Source organism: Rhopalosiphum maidis, chromosome 2 (genome assembly GCF_003676215.2).
Source record: "Rhopalosiphum maidis isolate BTI-1 chromosome 2, ASM367621v3, whole genome shotgun sequence".
NCBI classification, from domain to species: domain Eukaryota; kingdom Metazoa; phylum Arthropoda; class Insecta; order Hemiptera; family Aphididae; genus Rhopalosiphum; species Rhopalosiphum maidis.
The window spans coordinates 814,477-840,222 of NC_040878.1; the positions used below are offsets into that span (position 1 = coordinate 814,477).

Genomic DNA, 25,746 nt, shown 5'->3' on the forward strand with positions numbered 1-25,746 from the left:
TCATGTGGCGAATTCAATTTTGTAGAGTTAAATAATTAATAATAATAATAATAATAATAGGAACAATCTTACAATCAGTCATAGGTAAATTCAATAATTATTTACAGATATTTTTCCAGATTACTCAACACCCGTATTAACCAATATTAACCCGAATAATAACGGTTTTGAAAACCCAAATTTTGTTTAAATTTTTTATTCCGGTGTTTAAACACCTAAAACCTGAATAAATGATTCGGGTGCTAAGCTCTGCTTTAAGCATTTTGTTATCCTTCCTTATAAATTAATCCCAATTAGCTTAAAGTAGGTTTAGCTATTATCCACTAATTACAAAACAATAAGTATTTACAATTTTTTTTTTTTGCGTGTGTGCCCGAGGAATTATAATCATTGTTTATGTCATCATACTCTAAACTTTTCGTAATGTCTGATTCAATATTTAATACAGCAATATTGTTTAGTCTTTCATCCTCGATCGCAAATAACTTTTAGTTCGTTTTAATGCACCAAATGATCGCTCTGAAGAGCAGTTAAATACGGGACAACCTAGGTACATCCTCAGAGCAATATTTACATAAAAGTATATGTCTTCAATTCCTTCATTTTTAAGTGACTCATATCTATAATTGATTTTGGTAATTGGTCCTTAGGTTGAGTAAATAAATGGCTACGAAAATGTATACATTTGTTTAAAAATGATAAATCCAGATCTATTGAATAGTATTTTCTTAACTGTTCTGCTTTTTCCTGTAGAGCATGCTCCTTGTATGGTAATTGGTAAGAGCACGGTTCCAAAGTTCTTCAAACACAGTTAAAGATGATAATACATATATATATATTTATTTATAATCAATGGGCATAAGCCCTTAAACAAGATAAAACAGACATTACATAATAATTGGCACATATGAAAATAATAGGCAAAGTGATAATACAAAATAATACTAACTAGATATAACTCTATTATCTATAAATCTTGTCTACTCTATAGCTGTAGTGCCAGGTGTTACAATCTTAGAATATTATTGATAAATAAAAATACTAACTAATTTATATTATTGTTCATTAATAGAAAATGGGTCATGTAAAAATCTGATGCTGCCCAGGGCAATTGCCCCCTCCCCTCTCTCCAACCGCCAAATATGTCACTGCCGCTCAAAAATGTTTTTCTAATGCAGCAGTTTTTAAACTGTGCACTAGGGGTACCGCGAGCACTTTCTAAGGGCACTGCTGTCTATGGGCTCATAATAAATAATTTATCGTTATCAATGAGTACTCTTTTGTTCTATCTTTCATGGAATTCACAGCAGAGCACTGTGGCTAAATTTGGTTTATAAAAGGCACCACAGAAAAAAAAAGTTTAGGAACCGCTGTTCTAATGCATTGATAAATTATTGAATTCAATTTTAACAAATTTACTACTGTGACTCAATGAATCGACATTTGCTGTAAAGAAGAGTGTTGTGTTACCCATCTTTTTAAATTTTAATATTTTTTATAATTAAATTTATTATAAAAAAAAGCACTTTCAATAAACCACTGAAAATGTTACTTATTTCTAACTTTAATAACAAATAAATAACTTACAAAATAGTTAATAAAAACTAACATAATTAAATAAATCTACTAAAGATAAATTTGTTATGTTGCTATTTATAAGACTGGCAATAAACAATAAGGAAGATATCATCTTATTTATATTACTGTTTAATTTTTTCAATATCTTCTTCTTGTTTTTATATTTAAAATTTATTTTTCAGTGAAATGGAACATGATGATGGATTTATGATAAGCTGTGACAAATGCTTGTAAGTAATTTTGATTGCATATATACTTGTTATTTTAATTAATTTAAATTGTATGTGATAATTTAGAGTTTGGCAACATGTTGACTGTGTATTGGAGAGTAGAAATAATCTTCCTGAAGAATATTTGTGTGAACGTTGTTCACCAAGGCCCTTTAATAAAGAAGCAGCAGCAGCTTTACAACATATGAAATTAGCTAAAAGAATAGCAATGGCTTCGGCATCACACTTGCGACATTCTAGTGACTCTGATCTCTCTTCAGAACTAGGTAAATTAATTTTAAATATTTTTAATTTATATACTAAGTAGGATATATGTCATGTTATATAAAAGTTAATAATCCATTATTTATAAGAATATATAAAGAACATATATAAGTTAAAAATAAATGTATTTGTCCAGACATAAGACTAAAAGAACTTTTTAGATTGAAAAATCTTACTTGTTTAATAGTTATAAGCAGGTTTCAAATGATAAGTAGTTTTCTTTCAAGGTTTTTAACCTTAATCTTCCTTAATAATATTTGGAAGTGATTGTTTAGAAAAATATGTTTTTTTTATGCACTAAAAGTTCAATTTTTAATACCTTAAACTAAGCATAAAAAAACCTTTTTCTGTCTAGCAGACAGCTGGTTTTTAGTGAGTAGAAAAATTAAAATGTCGTGCTTTGCAATTGTAAGACCTTACTGTCCAAATCTGATTGATATATAAAGTTTTCATTACATTTTGTCTAATATATCATCTACTAGACTGGTAAATAGGTTATTCCTGAGGTGCTAAATGATAATTTGGCAAATCTAGATACCAAGAATGGCAATAATAATTCATTATGGATTACCATATTGTCTTTAAAGGCATTTTTTGAAGCATGATAAAGAATATTACATTGAGTGAATCAAAATTTATATTAAAGCCATTTTTATCTTATAAATATTTATAATAAAATAAAATGATTAATACAAAGTTTTTTGATTTAGAAATATTTTAAATCATGAAGTTTTTTTATATATTCCTACAATATTTTAGATGGAATTTGAGGGTCAACTTTTTGTTGAAATTCAAGTGGGAACCAAAATTTTTTTTACAATTGCAATTTAAAGAATTTTTTTAGAATATTTTGATTCATTAAAACAGAAAATTGAGTATTTTGTGATTTACAAGTATTTAAAGTATTCCGCTATCTAAGTGGAGTGGTACAGCTGTACAAAGATTTATTAAGATATCCCACAAAATACTTGTCTAAATTTCAATTTTTATTTTTTAGTTTTGTTTTTTCTTAAATTTTGTTATTTCTCTTAGTTACATTTATTTATATTATTATTTCACAGATATGCCTGTAGAGCGTACCAATATTCAAAATAAAAGAAAAAAGTATAAGAGCAGGCAGAAAAATACTCCCAAACGAAAGCCAAATGGTTTGTCCTCATCTCAAATTAAACAACGTCGAAAAAGTGGTCCTTCACCTGGTCCAAGAAAAAAGGGTTCAATGACTCCTGAAAAAAAAGCATTAGCTGAAGAACGCAAAAAAATGTTAATCAAACGTAAAGAAATGTTATTGGAAAAAAAACGATTAGCAGCGATGGATAAAAAAAAGAAAGTAAATCAAGAAAAGAAAATAATACAAAAAAAGAAGGTAAATTTATTTAATTAATTTTTAATAAATTAATATGTTAAGATAATTTGTAAATTTTAATTAATTATAGACAATAGATTACTCAACTGATGATGAGCCAAAATTATTTAAAGCTGACAAACAGAATAAACCGCACACTAAATCCAATTCTGAGCAACCTGTTGATCAGTTACGAAATTGGATTGATAAATATGAAGAAGCTGTTACTAATCACTATTCACAAGAATTACGTGCTCGTTTATCTGCAATTAAACCAAATGGTAGTGTAACAACTGGAGAACTCCGTACCCCAGTCAAAATTCCGATTAGTAGAACAAAGATGTCCTTACTTCCTAGTGGGATAAAAGTGTGTATATTGTATTAGTTTTATTTTCTAATATTTTATATATTTATGTTAATTTTTAAATTTATTCAACAGATGTTAGTTAGTAGTTCAGTATTGACTAACAATCAACCTATAGTCGAAGTTAGGGGAAAATTTACTTGGACTGGTTCATTGGCATACAAAGATCCAATTCCCAATCGAACAGACCCATATGTATTTTTTTATGTGGTTCGATTTTCTACGGATTGTGATATAGAAGTTTGTGTTGATTGTCGTACATATGGTAATGATGCACGTTTTGTTCGACGCTCATGCAAACCAAATGCAGAGGTAAAATTGATTTATTTATTTATTAAAACATTTTTTTTGATTTTTTTTTTTTTTTTGCTTTAGCTAAAACATTATATTGAAAAAGGTTCCATTCATTTGTACATAGTAGCAAATCGATATATTGAAAAAAATACAGAAATTACCATAAATCATCAGGCTGCAGTTCCATTTAAACGATGTAATTGTGGTGATCCATCAACATGTACAGCTTCTATAAGCCCAATCCCTCATATAACAACACCACCTCTCCCTGTTGTACCAAAAAGTTCTTCTTCGTCGCCATTAATCGATCCTACTGTTAGTAATTCTTCGGATGATGAAAATAAACCTCAAAGAAACAAAAGAACTAGACAACAAAGAAATATGAAGAAACCAAATAAAAAAATAGTTAAAAGAACATTGCCTAAGGTTGAAACACCTCCACCTCCTCCTCCTCCACTACCATCTCTACTACCACATCCTCTTACACCAGTTAAAAGTAAAGAACCCAATGGACCAGGTCGGCCAAAAAGTCCTATCAAAAAGGTCGAAACAAGTCCTGAGCCTGACCTTAAATCTAATAACAATGATAATAAACTAGCGAAAAGAATGAATGAAATGGTAATATTTTTTATAATACCTAAATAATTAAATATGTTTAACCATAATTTTATTCTGTAGTCAAGAGAAGAGAGAAAAATGGTAGCTATTATGAAAGCTTTTGAAAGAATGGAAAAAAAAGAAGCGCGAAAACAAGAATCGCGGTCACATAAAGATTCAGATACCTTCAATAATTCTTCACCTCATAATCTTAATAGAAACAGAGTTCGAAAAAGTGTTGTGAAGTAAGTATATTTTAGATTCTGAATAGATTGTATAATAATATGTAAACACTTTGGGTAAGATGCATTTCATTTTCTGTTTATTTAATCATCATTTAAATGTGGGTTGTTAAAATGTTTGTATATAGTGTATCAATGGCTAATTATATTTTGAGTTTAAAAATCATTATTGAATCAATGAAATCTGTTATTAAAAAAGTGTCATGTTTTTATTTATTTTTGATAGAAGGAAACAACGGCCATCTAATAAAAACAGTCGATCTAAGTCAACAAGAACTAATAGACCACAACGTAGAGCGGCCACAATTTCATCTCGTACCTATAACAGTTCATCAGATGAAGACGATAATAATAATGATGATGATGATGAAGAAGAGGATAGAAAAAGTCGTTTATTGTCCAAAAAACGTATTCAGAACCGTTGTAAATTTTCAGTACGCTTCCAACACAGACCATCAGCACTTTCCTCTATTCCTCGGTCTATGTTACGGCGATCACCACACAGTAATATACTCAACACTCCCAGTAAGATGGATAGTGAAGAAGCTAGTGGTAGTGAAGGAACTCCTCCAGCCCCTTTATCTAATACATGTATGTTAGTAGCTGCTGCAGTTGGACCCCTTGCACCAGGCTTCAAATTTCCCAATACAAAAAAAGTAACTTTTCATTATTAATTTGTAATTCATTTTTCTATAAAAAAAAAAAATAAAAAATACTTTATTTATCTACTGATTATATTTTGTTTAGGATTTTGTTAACTCATGGGTGAAGTCTGAAGGTAACTCTCCGACTGGAAGTGAAGACTTCAAACTAGGCGAGTCAGGTTGTGCAAAAAAAAGGTGGCTCCAGCAAGCTATTAGTGAACAAGGTATTAACAATATTAATTTTAAATTTGTATTTAAGAGAAATTAATATTCTTTAAATACATAATATTAATTGGAATTTAATTATTGATATTCTATTTAGATTCAGTCGGAATTAGTAATGGAGATCAACAGGTAGGTCCATTGAAAAAACGACGAATGGCACGAGAATCTATGTCTGATTGTCCATCCCCAACAGTTCCTGGTTCAGGACATATGAATTTTGCTGATGATGATGTTATTGAAGATGAAGAAGTAGAGCAAGCATCTCGTAATATTGCTTCTATTGACTCCAAATTAGCCATATTTGAGGTAAATAAAACATTCTCTTACTTTCAAAATTAAACATTTACTCATATTAATATATTTTTGTATTCAGAATAAGAATATACCATTAATTGATTTACAAAAATCATCTAACACAGTAGCCTTAGTTGAATCATTTTTGGGAGAATTTAAACCTGACGATGAAGGTGCAACAGAACTTGTTACACAAGACAAGTCTCATGTTAAAATAGAGGTTGACATAAAAAATGAAGCAGTTGATGATCCTCAGCCAACCCAAGAAACTTTAGTCAATAAAACAATATCTATAAAACATGAAAACAAAGTTTCAAATGAAGTCACTGATCATCCTGATACTTCCGATGTCCATTCACCAGATAATAAGCCTAATGATACTTCAAAAGAAACTATTGAAAAATGTGTAATGCCTGTTATAGAACAACCACCTTCTTCTCCTCCACCACCTCCTCCGCCACCACCTCCAGTCAAGCGAAAGGTAAGATTGTCTTGTGATTATTATGTCAAATAACCTTTATAGTTAAACATTAAAAATTGTGTATTCCAGCTTTCATTATCTGAGTACAGAAGGCGTAAAGAATCACAGGCAACTGTCACTAAAGAGAAAGATGTTGAAACTGGAGCCAGTGATACTCGACCATCACCATCTGTATCTCCTAATACAACTCTTGCAGCTTATGAAGAGATAACTCAACAAGTTATAGCCAAATCACTTGAATTAGAGTCTAAATTGGCTCTACAATCCAGCCCATCTCTATTTGAAACAACTATATCCAAAGAAGAACCAAAACAATGGGAAAACCTTAATGATAGGTTAAGAAGACAATTTGGAGTCAACATCACTGAAGACTTACCAAAAAGACATCCAAGATTGTCACCTCCACCTGAATTCATACCCACGCCTATTGAGACTTCACGATGTAAGAATTTTGAAATTAACTATGCCCTTAAATTTTAATATTTTAAAGAAAACAATTAAAAGGATATTTAGATTAATGAAACAAAATGTTTTTTATGAAATAATACATTTATATTTATAAATGTATTATAATATTTAATCATTAAAATTTTAAGCAGAATAAATAAGTTATTTGTGTAATAATTTCATCCCCCCCTTCTTATAAGTCTTTTGTTCAATATAAAGTATAAAAATTATGATTATACTACTATATAATAAAAAATAATTGTAAACTAAATAACATCCAAGAAATTCAAACTTTTAGAATTCTATTTTCCAAAAACAAAAGATAAAATATAACAAATGACCAATTGCCAGCTTATTATTATTTTTTATTAAAACTTTTTCTGGCCATCTATTTTTATTCAATTATTCATCCAACTGTATTTATGTACCACATTTTTAATTTTTTTTCCTAATCTATGTAATTATAATTTTGTAACTAGAAATACAAATAATAAAAAATATAAGATAAGTATAATATTTAATAAAATTGGTTGTTTCAGATTCATATTACCATCGCTCAGATGAGCAACTTTATTCTTGCGCGAAAGAGGATTTATTGTTACCATCGGCTGCTGTCCATGACAATGGTCCTCCAAAGCTTTTTAGTCCTCCGTCACAAGCATACTTTTCAACTATGTTTTTTAGACAGCCGCCGCCCCCGCCACCTCCACCGCCACCCCCTGTATGATTTACTGTTGTATTTCATAACAAATGCAATACACATTACACACCAATAAATAATTATAGTATTAATTGATAAAAAAAATAATGAATAGATTATTTTTTAAATCAACTCAACTAAAATTTATATATATTTTTTTCTTTTAAATAAATGTAAAAATATAAAAACACCAAAGTAGTGTTTTTGTGTAAATAGATTTATTTTTTTCCTTCCATTGTCTTTTTGTTAAAATTTCATTGCTTTCAATTGAATGAAATGGTTCAGTACAATTAAGTTAATTACTTTTATAATAATTATTTATAATTTTATAAAAAAAAATTAAAAATTATAAAAATTTTGTTACATATTAATATTTAAATGATCAGATGCTTTAAAAAATGTAATATATTTTAATTATTAGAACGCTGTTTTTACATTTTGAATACTATTAATTCAAATTATTGATAAGTCTAAAGAAATTTATAATATATATATTTATTTCTTTTTTATGTTTGTATATTTAGTTATTTAATGACAAATGTTATTTCAAAAAATTTATTATAATTATTATGTAAAAATACAGATATTTTTTGAATAAAAATATATAAGTAAAAATTATAAATATGATGATAGTTATATATTATTACTGTAAAATAAATTGTTTAGATTGTAAAGTTTAATATTTTTGTGCAAATTTTAATATTAATAAAAAAAAGCGTTTTGAAAAATTTAATCATAATTTGTGTACTTTCAGATTCTGAGCAGAGCCATGTATTCGTTAGATGTTTTTCTTTTATTGTGTATTTGTGTCTATGATTAATATTATGACATGAACTAGTTACATCATAACATTTGTATTTTAGAATCAGTTTACCAACATCATTTACACTACTTACAATTTACATCAGTATACTAATTTTACTTGCCTTCAGGTATGGAAAATATAATTCTGTCTAATTTATTTCCTTCAATATTTAATTATCATACATAAACTTATCATAAATTAAAAAGTTTATATCCATCAATATATTGCTAAGTAATTAGTAAAAAAAAATATACATACATTTTAAATATCATTAGCCAATTTACAGACAATACATTCTATAATATTATTGGGAATTTTATAAAACAATAAATAATTATTACCAACGTACACTAATATGAATTTAAATGATAATCGGACAAAATTAAGTTTTCTTTATTGTTACCTATTTAACAGAATTTGAATTCAACTTCTTAATTAGTTTGTTGCTACATTGTATTATACTATATATGGGGTAAGAATAAAGCTAATATAAGTAAATAATGTTATCGGGAATTGAAATTCCCCATAATTTTTTCTACAATGATGTACCTATAAATATTAGTACTTGGTACTAAATAATTTTGAATTTATGAAATATTTCCCTCTATTTCCACCCATTGATGATGTTTTTTCTTCATTTTCATACTAGTGTATTCAATTCAGGAGTTGTTTAATGAGTAACTGAAAAAAAATACTTAAAACTATAATAGATATTTGTAAAATGATAGAAAATCTATAATAACAGTTTTATTGTGTAGATATAGTATATTATATGTAATTTTCATGACCTAATCGCAATCGTACGAAAATTACAAAATATACCCCATGAACGCAAAATACAACAAATAATTCAAGTTTAATCTAAAATTGACAATGATCATGATGGTTTAATAAAATTATATATTTTGTTGAAAGTAAACAACATTATACTAGTGATCTTGTTTGTAAATATTAATTATGTAATACATTATGCGTTATTTTAAGTGCTGCATTTGATTTGTAATGAAAATATATCTTATTAATTATATGTGATAAATTTATCTAATGAAACAATGGATACAGGGGAGTCATTTCAACTTTTTTAAAGGTATGCTAACAACAAAGCAGGCCAATATATTATAATATACTATAGTTATTACAAAAATTTAATTATTCATCAATATAATGATTTAATATCATTATAGTATATATACCTAATAATCCTAAGTTAATACCTATCTACATTATTTTATTTTAAATTTAATTATTTATATTTTATAAGCAGTAAGGAAAATAAAACAAACATTTTTTATCCATTTTATTGAAAAAAGGAGCTCGTTTGATGTGATTGTCACTGGTAATGTTAACATTATAGACAATATTTTTATTGTTTCAGAAAATGCAAATGGTAGATTTAAAACAATATTTAATATTAACTTTAATTAGGACTTGTTTTCTAGTTCTAATGCCTTAATTGAAGAAAATTCTGATGGCAGGCTTAAAGAATTAATTTGAAAACCTCCGTAGTGGTCTAAGAACTTATTAACAGTAACATATTATTCTGTATGAAGAAAGTCAGCATTTGTATAGTCAAATACAAGAGTCGGCAACCTTTTTACCTACACGGGCCATAATTTTTTCAGTTTTTTATTGAGGGCCTCACACAAAATTAAAATATTAAAAAATATAATTTATTACACATATATATATATATATATATTAGATATTATATACGATTAGATTACGTTCTAGCTCATAGCTTACCTCATGAGATGTGCACATTGTGTTATATAATAGTCATGATTAATTTTTTTTTATATAAAATTGGAATTTTAAACACCATAAAATATATTTGGAGGGCCGCAGCAAAAAGTTCGAAGCCCACGGGTTGCCGGTGCCTGGTTAAATACATTGAATATGTCAAAAATGTGTTCATTAACAGTTAACACCTAATACAACTTATGGCCAAAGATGTCGATGCTTGAGACCAATTATATACAAAAAAAATAAATAATTTTTGCCTGGCGCAGAAAAATGTAATCAGGCCAAATTGGATCTTATTAAATTTTAGGTATGCCTAAGCATTCACTGCAATACCCCAAATGAAGCCCCTGAATGGATATGATAACACAGTTATTAGCACGATTAAAGATATACATCTTTAATCGTGGTTATTAGAGAGGAAAATATGGACAAAAATAAACGTTTGCGGATTGTTTTCTATTTAACATTTTGACGGCACTGCGAACGTTGTCCATCGATCGATCCAAATGATTCTAGACTAGTGCATTTCCCCTTTCATTTATTCGTACATAAATATTTGCTTCACAGCCCTGTTTTAATGTTCTGAAATTAAACAATAATAATATATAATATAATTATTACTAGGACTCGGGTACTAGAGCCCTAAAACGCCTGAAAACAGAAAATAGGTACTCACGAGGTTATACGTTTATCAAGGCGTCTTTCGCTTTCCATATACACCACCGTGAACACTTATTATATATACATTTACATCAGCAGTAAATACATTATATAAATGATAAATGTCGGTGTATTAATACTGTCTCGCGAGTCGTGAGATGCCTGCTTTAATGGGATAAATATTAGAATATTCTACTTCACATCATACTACCTACAAATGAGCGATTTGTGAGGAAGGATTTTATCTTTTAAGGTGAGGTATCTGGTATAATGAAGTGGGCATAAAAGAGGAGTTTATAAAGGCTCTTCGTGCCAGACAGCATCAAGTTCCTGAGCAATGTCGAGAAATATTTCTAAGGTATAACCAACAATTTTATTATTCAAGTGATGAGGCAATATTGTTTATTATTTTATATATTTGACGAAGAGATCTGATTCCCATTCAACATAGCACGTATAATCTATGTTTAAAATAAGAATAATGTAGGTGTATTGTGTGTATATATATGTAATCAATATACGTCAATAATACGTGTATTATTGAGGTACTAGTATAGTTGGTCGTACTTAAATCAATTTACGTGTAAGAATACACGAATATATTAGGTTTAAAATACGTTAAATGTACATCTTTTGGATTTTGAATGAATATGCATACTAGTATAATAGTATATTATATAAATTAATATAACATATTCATTCTCAGTAATAATAAATAGCTACTATATTAAGTTACCAATAACTTTTTTTTTTTTTACAATTGTATTTAACAAGTTACCTAATACCTATAATAATTGTATGCATTGTATACAATATCTATATATATAAAAATCTAATGCTGTTTGTTAGTCTCGCTAAAACGGCTGGACCGATTTAGCTAATTTTGGTCTTAAATTATTTGTGGAAGGTTTAAAAGGTGAGAGATTATGAAAATGTTCCAAATTAATTTTTAAATATTAAATTTAAATTTACATGCTTATTTGCATGGTGTATTTCGGCCCGTGACCGACCGCGATAGTAGGTTTCCAGCTACCTGTAACCTGACCTTTTTTTTCTTTTGTGTGTTTTGTCGTCAGCAACGTGTACGTATATGTGTAAATGTTTGCTAACATTTAAGCTTCATGTATGAATTTTGTATTGTAAATTTATTATAAAATTAAAATGATTGAGCTATACGTTAATATTTTATAACGACAACAATAAAAAATTATGTATTATACGCAGTTAAATAAATAATTTTTAAGTTTTTAAATACCTACATCTTAATATCTTATATAATAAATAAGACACTAGATAGAATAATTTTTATCCCGGTTAATGACCTCAATAGATTACCTCTCTATTATGTTTATGGCTGTGCAATTATTTAATGGATTATTCGAATAATACATTATTTTTAACAAATGATATATAATCGGTTAATCAATTGAAAAAATGCAACTCTATATAGGCGGGACAGTTATAGGCAACCAAACCTGACGCGAGTGCATTTTGTATGGGCGACGAAGTGCACGGGGACAGATAGTTATTGATAAAAATATAACACTAATTAATATAGTTATACGTTATACTAATGATTCTGTTGTAATTTTATAATGTATAATAAAATGTATCTTTTTTTAATTTAATTATTCGCAAATCTCTATAATATAATAGCCATCCTCACTATTTTAATTTAAAATAATATACAAATTGTATCATATTATAATTTATATCTTGCTATTACAGGTTGATATTGATTTTCAGTGCCTTTATAAGGGAGCTTCAAATATATGTTTGATAATTTTAAAATCAAAACTTATTAAAGGTGTGCAAGTGAGTATCGCTCTGCTGTATAGTAGAGATAGGGAATAGGTTACTATAATGGATGTGTTAAATTTGAATGCAATGACAGGTAACATTGTACACGAAAAACGATTCTGAACGGAGATGATTTGTCAGTCTAGGATAATGATGAAATAGAAATAGAAATGGTGAATTGTTGTTTAAAAAGGTTTCAACATGAAACTATTTAAAAACATTAAAGATACACAATATAAACATAAATATAGAAAATGGTGATAAACGATTACCGATTGGGTACGAAAATTACTAATGAGGGTAACATTGCTAACATATAGGTACTCATGAGCGTAACTTGGAAATTTATTAAGGAGAGAGAGCAAATATATAATTACATATCAATATATTATTGATCATTATAATATTACTTACCTACTCCAAATTTATTCTAGGGGGTAAATTCCCACCCCTTAGCTTAGGCATATTGCTTAGTGTTCAGTATTAATAACAATAGTAATATTTTCAAACAAATATAACTATTAAGAATTTAAAATAATCAGGTTTATGTTAAAAAAATAAATAGTAATAATAATATCTATATAGGTAATTGTATATGTTTCGGGTTTTTAATAATTAAAATTAAGTATTGAATTAAAACCAATAATATATACCTAGTCAATTTAAATATGTGTATGTCATAGGCATATAGTCAAAGAATTTAATTATTCTGCAATTTCATTATCCGCCTAGATATTTAGTTAAATTGACAAGTACTTAACAATTTCACATGTATGATGATACAATAAAAAAATTAACTTTTCATTTTATTTAAAGTTCAAGTTTTTATATGACGAAAGGGAAAACTCAAGAAAAATAATATAAAAAAAGAGATGGTTAAAAAATATTATTCATAACTAATTAATACTGAAAAATTTCAACGGACAATAAGTGGTATTTCTTACACAAAATAAACGAAAACAAAAAAGTTATACAATTTAACAAGATAAAATATAAGGATTTATCTATTATTACAATTGGAAAATATAAATAAAAATATTGGTATATTTATGGATACTATCAATTTTACAAATAAAATAGTTTTATTTATTGCCAATTTAAGGATTTTATGAGTATAATATACCTTAAGAAACTTCAAGTTAAAATTATGAAAGATTTCAAAGTAAATGAAAGCATTAAAAACAGTTAAATAGTGTGATGCCTAAAAATAATACAATTTTTTTTTTATGATAATAGTTCTTTTAATTTGTTGTTGCCGAGAGTAGATCATTCAAACTAATTTTGCATATTTGACATAAATAAAGGTACATACTACATAAATTATACTATTGGAATTATTTTCAAAGGAGCCAAGATAAAAAAATAATATTACATTATTATTAGATGTGAATAAGGAAGTTACAAGTATTTTTTTTCATGGTGGAGGGAGTGGGGTATGTACATTTAAAAAAAACATTTAGGTTTACAAAGACCCAAGTCTTGTAAATAAAAATGTAAACATAAAAAAAAATCAAATAAAAACTTCTTACGAATATTCATCGAGTATAATAATATATAGTGTATATTATGTTTACATAAAATGGTATAAACAAGTAAAAATAATACTCTTGTACAGAGCTTGACGATGTTGAACATTATTGCAAAACGCTCAATACTTAAAACAAATGATGTTATAAAACTTAATCAAATACATAAATAATAAAATTGTTATGAGTAGGTTAAATAAATAAAAAATTCACAGTAATATTATACTTAGTTTTTCAATAATAAACGATAGTAATACATATTAATTAACCGAGTTAAAAGAAGATGTTTTGCTATCTTTTTTTTTATATTATCTCTAGGCAGCATAAGTTTATATTGTTTTACCAGTACAATTATGTATGTACAAAAACGCAATAGGGAAAAGTATATTCATTATCAATTAGTTCCATTTTAAACTAAATAAATATAATTATTATAAAATAAAAAATATTGGAAAACTATAAATAAAAACTAATGATAATAATAATAATAATAATAATAAAAAAATTTGTTATGCCTAAATATTATGTACAAAGTGTTCATATTGAAAAACACTTTAAAATATATGAATAGAAGGGGGAGGCCCAACAAAAAAATGGCACATAATTAAGTTGGCTAAGGTTCTACAATGTTTTAGTCTTTAAATTAAAAACTATACAATTTTTATTATCTTCAATTTGTTCTTCTTTATATTGGTCTTTTAGTTTAATGAACTATTATAATTCCACTTAATACTGCCTAATATTTATACTTAACAAAAATTAATTTCAACAAATAATAGTATAATTTAATTTAAATTGATTTGCAATTATCAGTACATTTTAATTAATAATATAAAGCAGGCCAGACCAAACCGGTTATTATGATTTTAAATCAATTGGCATTTTATGATCTTAATTTCGTTCTCTATATTTAAGAATCTATAAAAATTAAAAACAGAAGCCACCTTATAAGGTTGTCCATACAATCAATATGAACATGATATGATTCAAAAGAACTTCAAAGTCACCAGTTTGGTATAGATCCAGCTAATTAATATTAACATTTTATATATATTTAACATTAAAAGGGGATTACGGAAGACAAATAGGAATAGTGCAACCAAGTTAAGATGACCTGGCAGCTCCATTTATCGATTGCCTGGTTATATCAGTTTTGGTCAGACTCATTAATATGAGGTATCTGACTGGTTAGAGTGGTTGACTTGTCGGGTTGGGGAGTTTAAATAAGCTCCTCTTTTATGTATGGTTGGTCATCTTAATTTAGTTGCACTATATATGACAATAATAATCTGACTAATTCAAAATATAAGAAAAAAAAATGTTGTACAATTTTTTAAGGAAAGTAATGGTAGATTAAAATAAAATTTTTGTGTTTTAAAAAATCAATAATTTATAATGAAACTCTATTTATCGTTATATATATATATATATATATATATATATATATAAATATAAAATTTATGTTTGACTAGAAGTCATATAGCTGCCTTTGGAATAGTTGAATTGTCTTACGGCGAAGGAGGTGATAAAACAATATTATTATTATAACGTATACTATGTTCATAGGCTCAAGTAAAAACCAATTTATGAATGTACTCATGCATAAAATTCACGATGTGAAGATTTTAAGTATGGGTTTGTGGCTGGTGAACGTTTGGTTTCTTCTAAAGGATAAGAACCCTCATCCTTTTTACGCATCCGATATACAATGAACATAACCACTAGAATCGCACATAACAATCCCACAACGGCACCTCCAATAACAGCTGAAATATGCATAATGTTAGATGATTACAATTAAGAGATATTTTATGATCATTATCACAACCAATGATGTTTTTTTATTATTACCTGCAAGTATGCCAGGTTGTGCGAAAAATGAAGATGTTCGCTCAGGATGGCTGTTTGGACTTATATAGACTCCATTACTGCTAGAATGTTCATCAATAGCATTGGAAGGAGGTGGTGGAAGAGTAGACGTAGATGTAGTCTGAGGTACTTCTGGCATACTAGGTACACTAGGTGCCAAATTGACATCATTAATGTTTTGTTTAGGCTAAAATAAAAATATGAATATGAATCAAATATTAAGGTTTTCTTAATTGTTTTATTTCTATAAACCTTTCTTAAATACATATTTTAAATAAAAACTTATATAATTTTAACTACACAAATCCATAATTACTGTTTGAACCTATTTTTGGTCATACAAATGGTAAATATATTGTAAATTGCATGTGTGATATAAATTAAAAAAAAAAAAATTTTAAATAGATAGAAAAGAAAAGAAATCATACAAACAAAATTTGCATGTCATATAAATATATAATTTGTATGGTAATTAACACATATTTTTATATCCATTTAAAAGTACTATTAGGCCATGTCAATATGTTATATTAAATAGTATTGATATAATGTTGATCATAATCAAAAGCAAAAATAATTTGTAAGGTACATATGGAATTAAATGAGTCATCAACCCTCAGTTTCTATTAAAAAAACATATATAAAAATGAATTATATTTATACACAGTGAATACAGTTGTTTGTTATGACTAACGACTAAACAAATATGATACATATCAATATAAATGGTTTAAAATAATTTGTTGTCAAGATATTATAATATTCTTCTTTAAATCTCAATAAAAATAATAAAAAAAAATAGTTCATCAAAATTAGTAGCTATTTCTACCTAAAAATGTTACCAATGTTACAAATTATTTTTACCATGTATACCTAATAGTTACTACTGATATTTCAATGATATTTATTATTAATATTATATTAATATTTTCAATGAAAAGTTTTCAAAGGTATAATAAATGCAAATTTTTCATATTGTTTTAATATATCACTTGTAAGAAGTGTAGTCACCAAGATATAAAGAACAATAAATTGCAGTGTCAGTTGAAATAAAGAAAAAATCGCTAACACAGTAATAGTATTTTGCTGCTCTCAAAAAAAAAAAAAAAAAAATTCAGATTAGCGATGCAAAATTAGAAGAAATATGCAATTCATCAGGTGAGTTTAACATGCAATATATTAATACTAAAAGTTCCAATGGTTTTATAGAGGTAAGCATTGTAGAGGTAAAAAAAATATATCTACATGTGGTAATAAAACTTCCCGGAAATTCATATCAAACAAAATTCTACATACAATAATAAGTTATAACAATAACAAATACATATGATTCACATTCATAGAACATAATATTCACTGTTTAATAAATCATAAATGCCTTTCAAAATATTTTATGAAACATTTTTAAACATAATGCAACTGCTCCAAAGATATTTAAAACTGTTTGGAATCTTCTTGTTTTAAAAATTGACTATAATAAATATGAACATGGATATTTTGTATATTTTTTTTTATATACTTTATTATAATGTATAAATAAACAATAGTTAATTAATTTTTTTATACCTATAACATTTCTAATACTCATCAAAGAAATGTCATCTGAATGACAAGCTTGCACTCTATATCCTAATCAAACAATAGTCTACTAACTAAATAAATATATTATACTATAAATATAGTATAATAAACTTATAAATGTGAGTACAACTTTATCTTAATACTACTGTACCTCGTAATGTACATAAATAAACGGATAATTTTATCATTTTAATAGTATCTTTTTTTAGATTAATACAATATGAATTACATAGTAATTATAACAAACTATAATACATTTATGCATTTATAAATTAAATTACTGGAATGAATTGAAGGATACTCAGTCTTTATTTATTAATTGCTAGTTAGTGCATATTCCAATTTAAACATACTTTAATACAATTACTTCTGTTATTATTAAGGGACAACTAAAGAAAATCATGAAAAGCTATGGAAAAGAGATGTAATCATATTATAATCATTTTAGTAGATAAATAAGGAAATTGACTTATTATAAGTTCCTAGAATGGTTTATAAAAAATTAAAAGCAGAGGGGCATTTTTAGGCAGAAAAGGTATCATTTAAAAATAGGTTCAAAACACATAAGAATATAAATTTCAATTTTTATCATTTATCGATTATTTTGAGTATTAAAATATTTTTTTAATTTATAATTAAATACAATTTGAACTAGCATCTATTAGATATATTAATTTTTATATATTTAACAGTAAGCACCTTCATGTTATTTAATAACCTATAATTGATCCATTAATTGTAATAATGATTCAATTTAATAGATGTTTATTTCAACCTATCATGATATAATTAATTTATAATGATAAGAATCAACCTAAATAATTTGTATATACACCAATATACTATTTTAATAAATACATAAGCAGTATTTTTTTTAATATAATTAATAAAATATTATTTAGTGAAAAGTAGAAAAAATAACATTGGTACAGAAAATGAAAAATGTTTCTACCATCAAAACAACACAATTTCAGAAAATTTAGAGAGTTGAAACCAACTTTTATAAAATATATATATACTTCTTATATTTTACTTGAGTGGTACAAATAAAACATATAACAGATAGAAGTCCATGATGAAAGTACATGATTACGAGGACTGAAGATAAATAAAACATTAAGTTATACAAATGTACCTGTTCAGGGAAAATAGATTCTTCATCGTGGCTCTTAACTGTGGTAGTTGTAGTTGATATAGTAGATACAGGAGTAAACATCTTATGTGGATTTTCTGTATCAAAATCTTCGTTATCATCATCGTCTTCATCATCACCATCATCCATATCTTCATCATCTTCTTCAGAATCAACTCCTGCTTTACCTTTGCTCTTACCACTAACTTGAGCATCTTCATCATCAGGTCCATAGCCAGACCCACTAGATTCCATGTCTTCGGCCCCTGTTCCCTTTGATGGTGGACCCATACCACTACCTTCTTCACCTAGCATCATATTATCAGGATCTAATTTATCGGTATCACCATCATCAGATTCATCATCGATAAATAATTCCTCCTTCAATGGTTTTGAAGGTTTAAGAGTAGATGAAATATTTTTATTAGATTCTGCAAGCACCTAAAAAAAAAATAATATATTTTTGTTACTACCTTTATTAATAATGATTATAAATTATTTTGAAAATAAATATGGTAAATGGGTTATGTATTATGACCCTGCCACCAGTCAAAATCGATTACTCACAATTTATCTCCCTACCAAGCAACTTTTATTGTTTGTTACTACTGTTGCATATCACCAGGGTTATATAAATGTATAAAAGTATAGCAAAATTAAAGTTTATCAAGATTATTACCTTAAAGATTTTTTTTTAATGGCATTTTATATAATTTGACAAAAAAAACTTTGAGGTTTGACTTGTGTTTTTTCTTACTACATAGTAACCTGAGATATACAAAAAGCACATAAGTGATACACAAAGAAAATCTCCATTTATAATAAAAATTATAATGAATTTGATTGAAACATGTCAATCAATGAAAACATTAAATATTATTTGGATAAATTAAGATAAGAAGCAAAGGTTATTTGTCTATGGTAGTGGTACGTGAAAATGTTGATACTGTTTAGGGGCTTTACGGATATAAAAAGGTTGAGAACTGTTGGTTTAATATATCATGAATTCATGAATTATATATTATATTATTTTATATCACAATTTATTTTCTACTATTCATAATAACATAAGAGCTTTTCAGTTTTTATTAGCTAATAGCTATTTGAGTTAATTATAAAAGATATAGATATAGGTACAGGGTATTTTGTGAGGATTTACCCATTGTGATATCTAAATAATAGAAATATCATAATTTTGGTTTTTAATAAGATTCACAGGGACAATTACTATAAATATAGTATATTTTAATTTATTTTTATGTTTTGGTAAAAAAGTTAAAAAATATATTTTTTTATTTAATTATTTTCAAAAAAATCGAATTCATTCTTCTGAAAATGTTTCAACATTTTAATTTCATTTATCCCTGATTTTTAATATTTTTTCTAGTTACGAAAAAAAAACTGTGAGTTATTTAGTATAATAGTGGTGACATTGTATCAAACATGTGGCCTGCGTGCACGAATGGCCGGCAAACGCTTTTTCTCAAAACTAGAAATAAATATTAAAAATCAGGAGATTAATGAAATTAATATGTTAAAACGTCATTATTTTCAAAAAATGAACTCTAAAAAATGGCTATCTTTAATCATTTTAAATAATAAAATAAAAAAATATTTTTTTAACTTTTTTACAACATTAATAACATTAATAAATAAATAAAAAAAAAAAATTTTAATTGGATGCATAAATTAAAACATGAAATATTTGTAGTTCTTATTCTTATGAATCTTATTAAAAACCCAGAATTATGATATCTTCATTATATCAGGAGATATCGCAATGGGTAAATCTTCACGGGAAACCCTATAAAGGAGAATTTATGCATCTAAAACAAACATTATTTACTTATCACATTACAAGTGATTTCTACTTGATACATTTTATATTTTATTAAGTACATTTATTTGAATTCTAAGTACCAACAAATAATCTATAGAAATTTTAATTTTATTAATGTATTTTTTTATTTTACTTTTAGTAATATTACGATAAACAATAAACTAACAGTCTATTTAAGAAGATGCCAGCGTAGTATTTATTATCTCTCTCTACCCCACGCGCAACATAGCAAATTTAAATGATTATAACCACATTAATTTCTCAAATTAGAGTGAAATGACCTATTATAAAATTTAAAGTTAAGATCATTATCTGGGGCATCTCATAGGCGTTTTATATTTTTATTTTAAAACGAGTTATGAGTTTTTTAAGATGTATATACAATTATAAAATTCTCATAACTCGCTTTAAAATAAAAATATAATAAAACGCCTATGAGATGCCTTAGATAATATTCTTAACTTCAAATTCTATAATAGGTAACTTCACTCTAATTTGAAAAATTAATTTTGCTATAGTCATTTTTGTGAACATAAAATTTGCTATGTTGTGTGTAGGTTAGGGAGAGACAACAAATACTACGCTTGCATCCTCTAAATACAATTACAGTAATAAGCAGTAATGATATCAAACGATAAAAATGGGAGTCACGTAGTAAGGAGATAATTTGAATTATTTATTTCAACAATGATGAGTTCATATTGTACCAATACATTGAATATAAATATATACCTAATAACTAACATATATTTTAAAATAAGTTAATTAAAAAATATAATATTCTAGGTATAGTATCAAACCAGAATATTATATATATGGATTGACTTAAAAGAAACCTTTAAAAATGAATATGAATTCTAAAATCCCTACAATAATTATTATCTAAAAATAAGTATAAGTAATTATTAAAATTACATATACTTTAACTAAGCACATATTAAATTAGTAGTGGCCTAAGGGGATGGGGATGGTGGACATAGTGGCCATGCCTCCTAGATGTTTTGGTATCATAAGTCATAAAGCATTGTTATATACTTTAAGGGCATGAGCGGGTTAAAAGTAAAAAGTAAAATGTTATCAAGAAAAATATTCATGACAGACCAATAAAATACCCACCACTGTACTAAATTTATAGAAATTCAAAAAAATCAAAAAATATAACAAATCTACCTGTAAATTATTTACACATTTATTTAAATATCACAACAAACGAGAACAACAGTAAGGTAATGGTTGTTTCAAAATAATTTTTCTTAAAGTTTGGAATATAAAATAGAATATTGTATCTACTTCATAATACAACTTTGAGCTTAATAAAAACATTTTTAAAAAAGTAACAAAAATTGAACTGTTAATTATGTAAATATTTCATAAATAAAAAGTCATATTAAACAATTGAGATTTATTTAAAAATCATAAATTATATTATCAAAAAGGTCGGCTTATTAAAATGATGATTCAAAAATAATAGAACCAATAATAAATGTTAATTTAAAGAACTTTGATACAGTATGTAGGTATGTAAACACAGTAAAATATTCATGATAGGAAAGTACTCTTGCTAAAAATAAAGTAAATACAACAAATTTGCAGTTTAATATTTTAAACAAGTATAATTTGTTTTAAAGCTTTAATTAATCTAATCGTATAATTGTACATTGATTAATTAAAGTTATTTTCAACAATTATAATAAGTACAGTATCTGTCTATTATCGGAAAAATGATGGAATTTAAGATCCAATTATTTTAAATGAATAATAATATGAATAACAAATATTGATAACAAAGAATATAAAATAAGTTACAAAGTTGGTAGGTGTTTATCAAGAATTCAAAACCACTTTTATTTCACAAATACCGGAATACATATTACATTAGATAATTCAACCAGTTAAGCCATTAATACACACAATTATTCTCTTTGTGACTGCTTACTTACTTAACTATAACAATTTACAATACCAGACATACGTACGTTTAATTACTTTATCAAGTTTCAGAAAAATGTGTAGGTAATATTACCAGATTACCTACTTTAGATAAATGTACATTCTACATATGAACGCAAAAGTTTGAAAACAAGAGATTCAACTATTAAACGTAAAGAATATGTTCTGCAACTATAATGACTTATGTCTCAACTATCAACAACAAATGTTATTTAATAAATTAATAAATGTCATTAGTAACATGTTTAAATACGTAACTAAATTGATGGATCAAAGATAGAACCTAGTTATTTCTATTTGATAGTGATACCTTTGAATAATTAACATATTTTTGCCATTCACAAATTATACGTAGATACATAGGTTTATAATTGAAATTATTGATGATTAGGTACATAAAAATGTATTCTACAAATAGGAAGAATATAACTTTTTATGAGGATAAAAGGTCAAACAGATGGTTATTGAATAATGAAAATAATAAGAAGCATAGTAAGCATATTAATATTAATTGAAAATATTTATGTAACAGTATTGGATAGAACTACTGTAGACATATACGTGGGCACTTAAAATGAACCAGACATCAATTATTACTTATTCGATTAACGCTCAATCGTTGACCTTCGGCAACAGTAAATCGCCAAACATAACTAAACTGTACATACCTAAACTATGACTACCTATACTAATAACTACTTATTTTTTAAGAAAGCGACAATGTCCTATGAGTAATAAGAACAACAAGATTGATAAAATAACATTCACCAGGTAGGTAATACTGTACACCAACAGACAACGCAATCCAACAACAAACAAACTTTGGTAGGCATAATTATGGACTGTACATTAAACTGGCAGTACTCTTCGAAGAGTGGCAACGACAACGACGACCGACTGATATGAAAATCTACCAGGTCGGTCCACGACTGCTACCACTGGAACTATCCACGGACACGCCGGCAATAGGAACTTGTACTTACATTGTGCATGAGAAAAACACAGACGACCGCCAGGCAAATGATTTTCGGTCCCATGGCGGCAGAGTACGGCGGCTGTGTCGATGGTAATCAGTGGCGGCAGTTCAGTGGTGATAGTTCTGTGCTGGTCGACAGCGGGCGTGTATGACCGAGAACGGTTTCCCTACCGTACGAAACGACGGCTACGGCGACGGAAATGGTGTTGAGGCAGCGGCAATGTTGATGCGCGCGGATCGCGTTGTTATTATCATGGACGCGACTGATGTTTGGCCGCACCGTGTGTGCACTGCACTGTGCGCGCGTACGGGGTGGTGTCGTTCCGATACGCGGGTGCATGCGACGATGAACGACTAAAACAAAGGAGCGCGGGTGTACCGGACACGACGAACGTACGAACGAACAAACAAACAAACGAATTCGACGACGACGGTGATGGTTCGCACAAGTATTTTGACGTACAACGGAATCGGAATGTCAATCTTAATCAATGAACGGGGAGAGGTGGGTCGAGTGTGTTTTTTCTTCTTTTTTCTCTCTTTTTTTTTTTTATTCTCTATTCCCCGCCTACTCCCCACCCACTGCTAACGTCGCGACGTATAATGCACACGCTGCACGCGCGCGCACACGTCGCTCTCTCTCCGTCGCACACCCACACGCACCCACTTGGGGGCACGGTCGCTCACTCTATCCGACGCGGCCACGCCAGGGCTGTACGGCGGCACCAGCAGCAGCTGCGGCCCGCGGTCGGCAGTCGGCACCACCAGAAAGCCGTAATGACGATTTTTCCAGCACACCGTTCGCCGCTTACCGCTTAACAGGCAGTTGTACACTCACGTTCGAGTCGTTCCGTGCACCGGTGAGCGGCAGCTGCAGTGGTCGTAAATGATAAAAGAATACTGCCCATACCACCATTGCTTCCAGTGGTCGGCAAACGCGCATCGTCACTCGCCGCCACCACCACGCCCTTGGTAGTTTGTTATATTATTATAGAGTCACGTCTGCCGTTGCGAACCCCTGCAGGTGTTCGATAGAACAGTACAATATAATATTAAACGCGACGACAGAGCGCATATAAATATATTAATAACAATAATATTAGAATATATTATAAATTTATAACGTCATACACATTGTGTGCGCGTAAATAGTAAACACACACGTGCGACCTTTTTCTTATTCCCCACCCTTCGTATCCACACATAAACCGCATCGTTTACAATTAATTTTTGTTGCGCAATGCTACTCACGGCAATATTAAATTTTTATCAATTAATATTTTATTTTTGAAGCGAAATAATTCGGTCTAAATAATTGTGTAAACTGTAAGTACACCACACGAATCAAAATATTATGCAATACTGCGTATATGGTGCAACTGCACTACGGTGGTGTACTGGTGTTCTAAACTTTCAAGTTTCAGGCAAATGACTTTAATGATAATATATAGTGTAATATACTATATAGTATATACACTAATTACACTATACAGTCATTTATGGACACATATTATAAACAATAGTACAAGAAAATTCATAAACATCCGAACTGACCAAACTCAAATCTGATTTTTTTTTTTATTAGCTTTCAGTACAATACTATAGTTACACAATTACAGACAATATTATTCAACAATTATATAATTTACTTAACTAAACAAAAATATACAAAGGTTTACAATAATACTATATTGTAAATTTTATTCTACAGTTTTTTAATTTTACTATATACCTATGTTCAAAGATAATATTAATATTGTTGCTTTGTGTTTTGAAATTGTTTTATTGGTTCGGTAATAAAATTCATTATAGTTTAATAGTTTTAGTAGTATTTCCAGCTATACTGACAAACTATTATTATGTATTTATATTTATACTTTGTACCTATCGACTTGTGGATAATGTGGCACTGTGGCCGTGTTGACAATTTTTATTCCCTAGCATATAATTCAGATGGGAATATACTATAAACCAAATGATTAAGCGTACCTATTATAATCTGAATACCTACTCGAATGACGAAAAACTCAAGGTTGGGAAAGATCATAGAACTAAGGAAGGTCGTTTCAGACGGTTAAATGAAATACGAATGATTTAATAAAGTTTATTCTTCAAAACAGTTGAGAATTCTCATAATTATATAATCGTATTGTTAGATA

The 25,746-nt window shown here is 27.7% G+C and overlaps 2 protein-coding genes across 3 annotated transcripts in view; one reads left to right on the plus strand and one right to left on the minus strand.

Moving 5' to 3' along the window:
• The window catches only part of LOC113554747 (histone-lysine N-methyltransferase set-9), a 16,045-nt gene extending 8,030 nt beyond the window's left edge, over positions 1-8,015 (plus strand). For both annotated transcript variants that reach the window (XM_026958715.1, XM_026958714.1), the window contains 13 exons: positions 1,761-1,808; positions 1,875-2,074; positions 3,134-3,438; positions 3,509-3,784; positions 3,857-4,093; positions 4,157-4,693; positions 4,754-4,917; positions 5,141-5,570; positions 5,662-5,782; positions 5,881-6,089; positions 6,157-6,558; positions 6,628-7,000; positions 7,545-8,015. In XM_026958715.1, the coding sequence (XP_026814516.1) occupies positions 1,761-1,808; positions 1,875-2,074; positions 3,134-3,438; positions 3,509-3,784; positions 3,857-4,093; positions 4,157-4,693; positions 4,754-4,917; positions 5,141-5,570; positions 5,662-5,782; positions 5,881-6,089; positions 6,157-6,558; positions 6,628-7,000; positions 7,545-7,732 (3,490 nt within the window). In that variant the 3' untranslated portion in view covers positions 7,733-8,015. The remainder of the gene's footprint in view (positions 1-1,760; positions 1,809-1,874; positions 2,075-3,133; positions 3,439-3,508; positions 3,785-3,856; positions 4,094-4,156; positions 4,694-4,753; positions 4,918-5,140; positions 5,571-5,661; positions 5,783-5,880; positions 6,090-6,156; positions 6,559-6,627; positions 7,001-7,544) is intronic.
• A 6,232-nt stretch (positions 8,016-14,247) lies between these two features.
• Positions 14,248-24,120, minus strand: LOC113553461 (syndecan-like). Its single transcript, XM_026956794.1, has 4 exons — positions 23,595-24,120; positions 18,825-19,262; positions 16,091-16,295; positions 14,248-16,005 (listed from the first exon to the last, which is right to left on the minus strand). The coding sequence occupies exons 1-4, from the start codon at positions 23,646-23,648 to the stop codon at positions 15,836-15,838; spliced, it is 867 nt and encodes a 288-aa protein (XP_026812595.1). The 5' UTR covers positions 23,649-24,120; the 3' UTR covers positions 14,248-15,835.
• Between the last annotated feature and the right edge of the window lie 1,626 nt (positions 24,121-25,746).

Excerpts from the sequence above, each read along its gene's own strand:
- LOC113553461 (XM_026956794.1), bottom strand. The coding sequence starts at position 23,648 with ATGGGACCGAAAATCATTTGCCTGGCGGTCGTCTGTGTTTTTCTCATG. Across the intron at positions 19,263-23,594 it reads GTGTTTTTCTCATGCACAAT|GTGCTTGCAGAATCTAATAA; the intron begins GTAAGTACAAGT and ends TTTTTTTTTTAG. Across the intron at positions 16,006-16,090 it reads ACAACCTGGCATACTTGCAG|CTGTTATTGGAGGTGCCGTT; the intron begins GTAATAATAAAA and ends TGCATATTTCAG.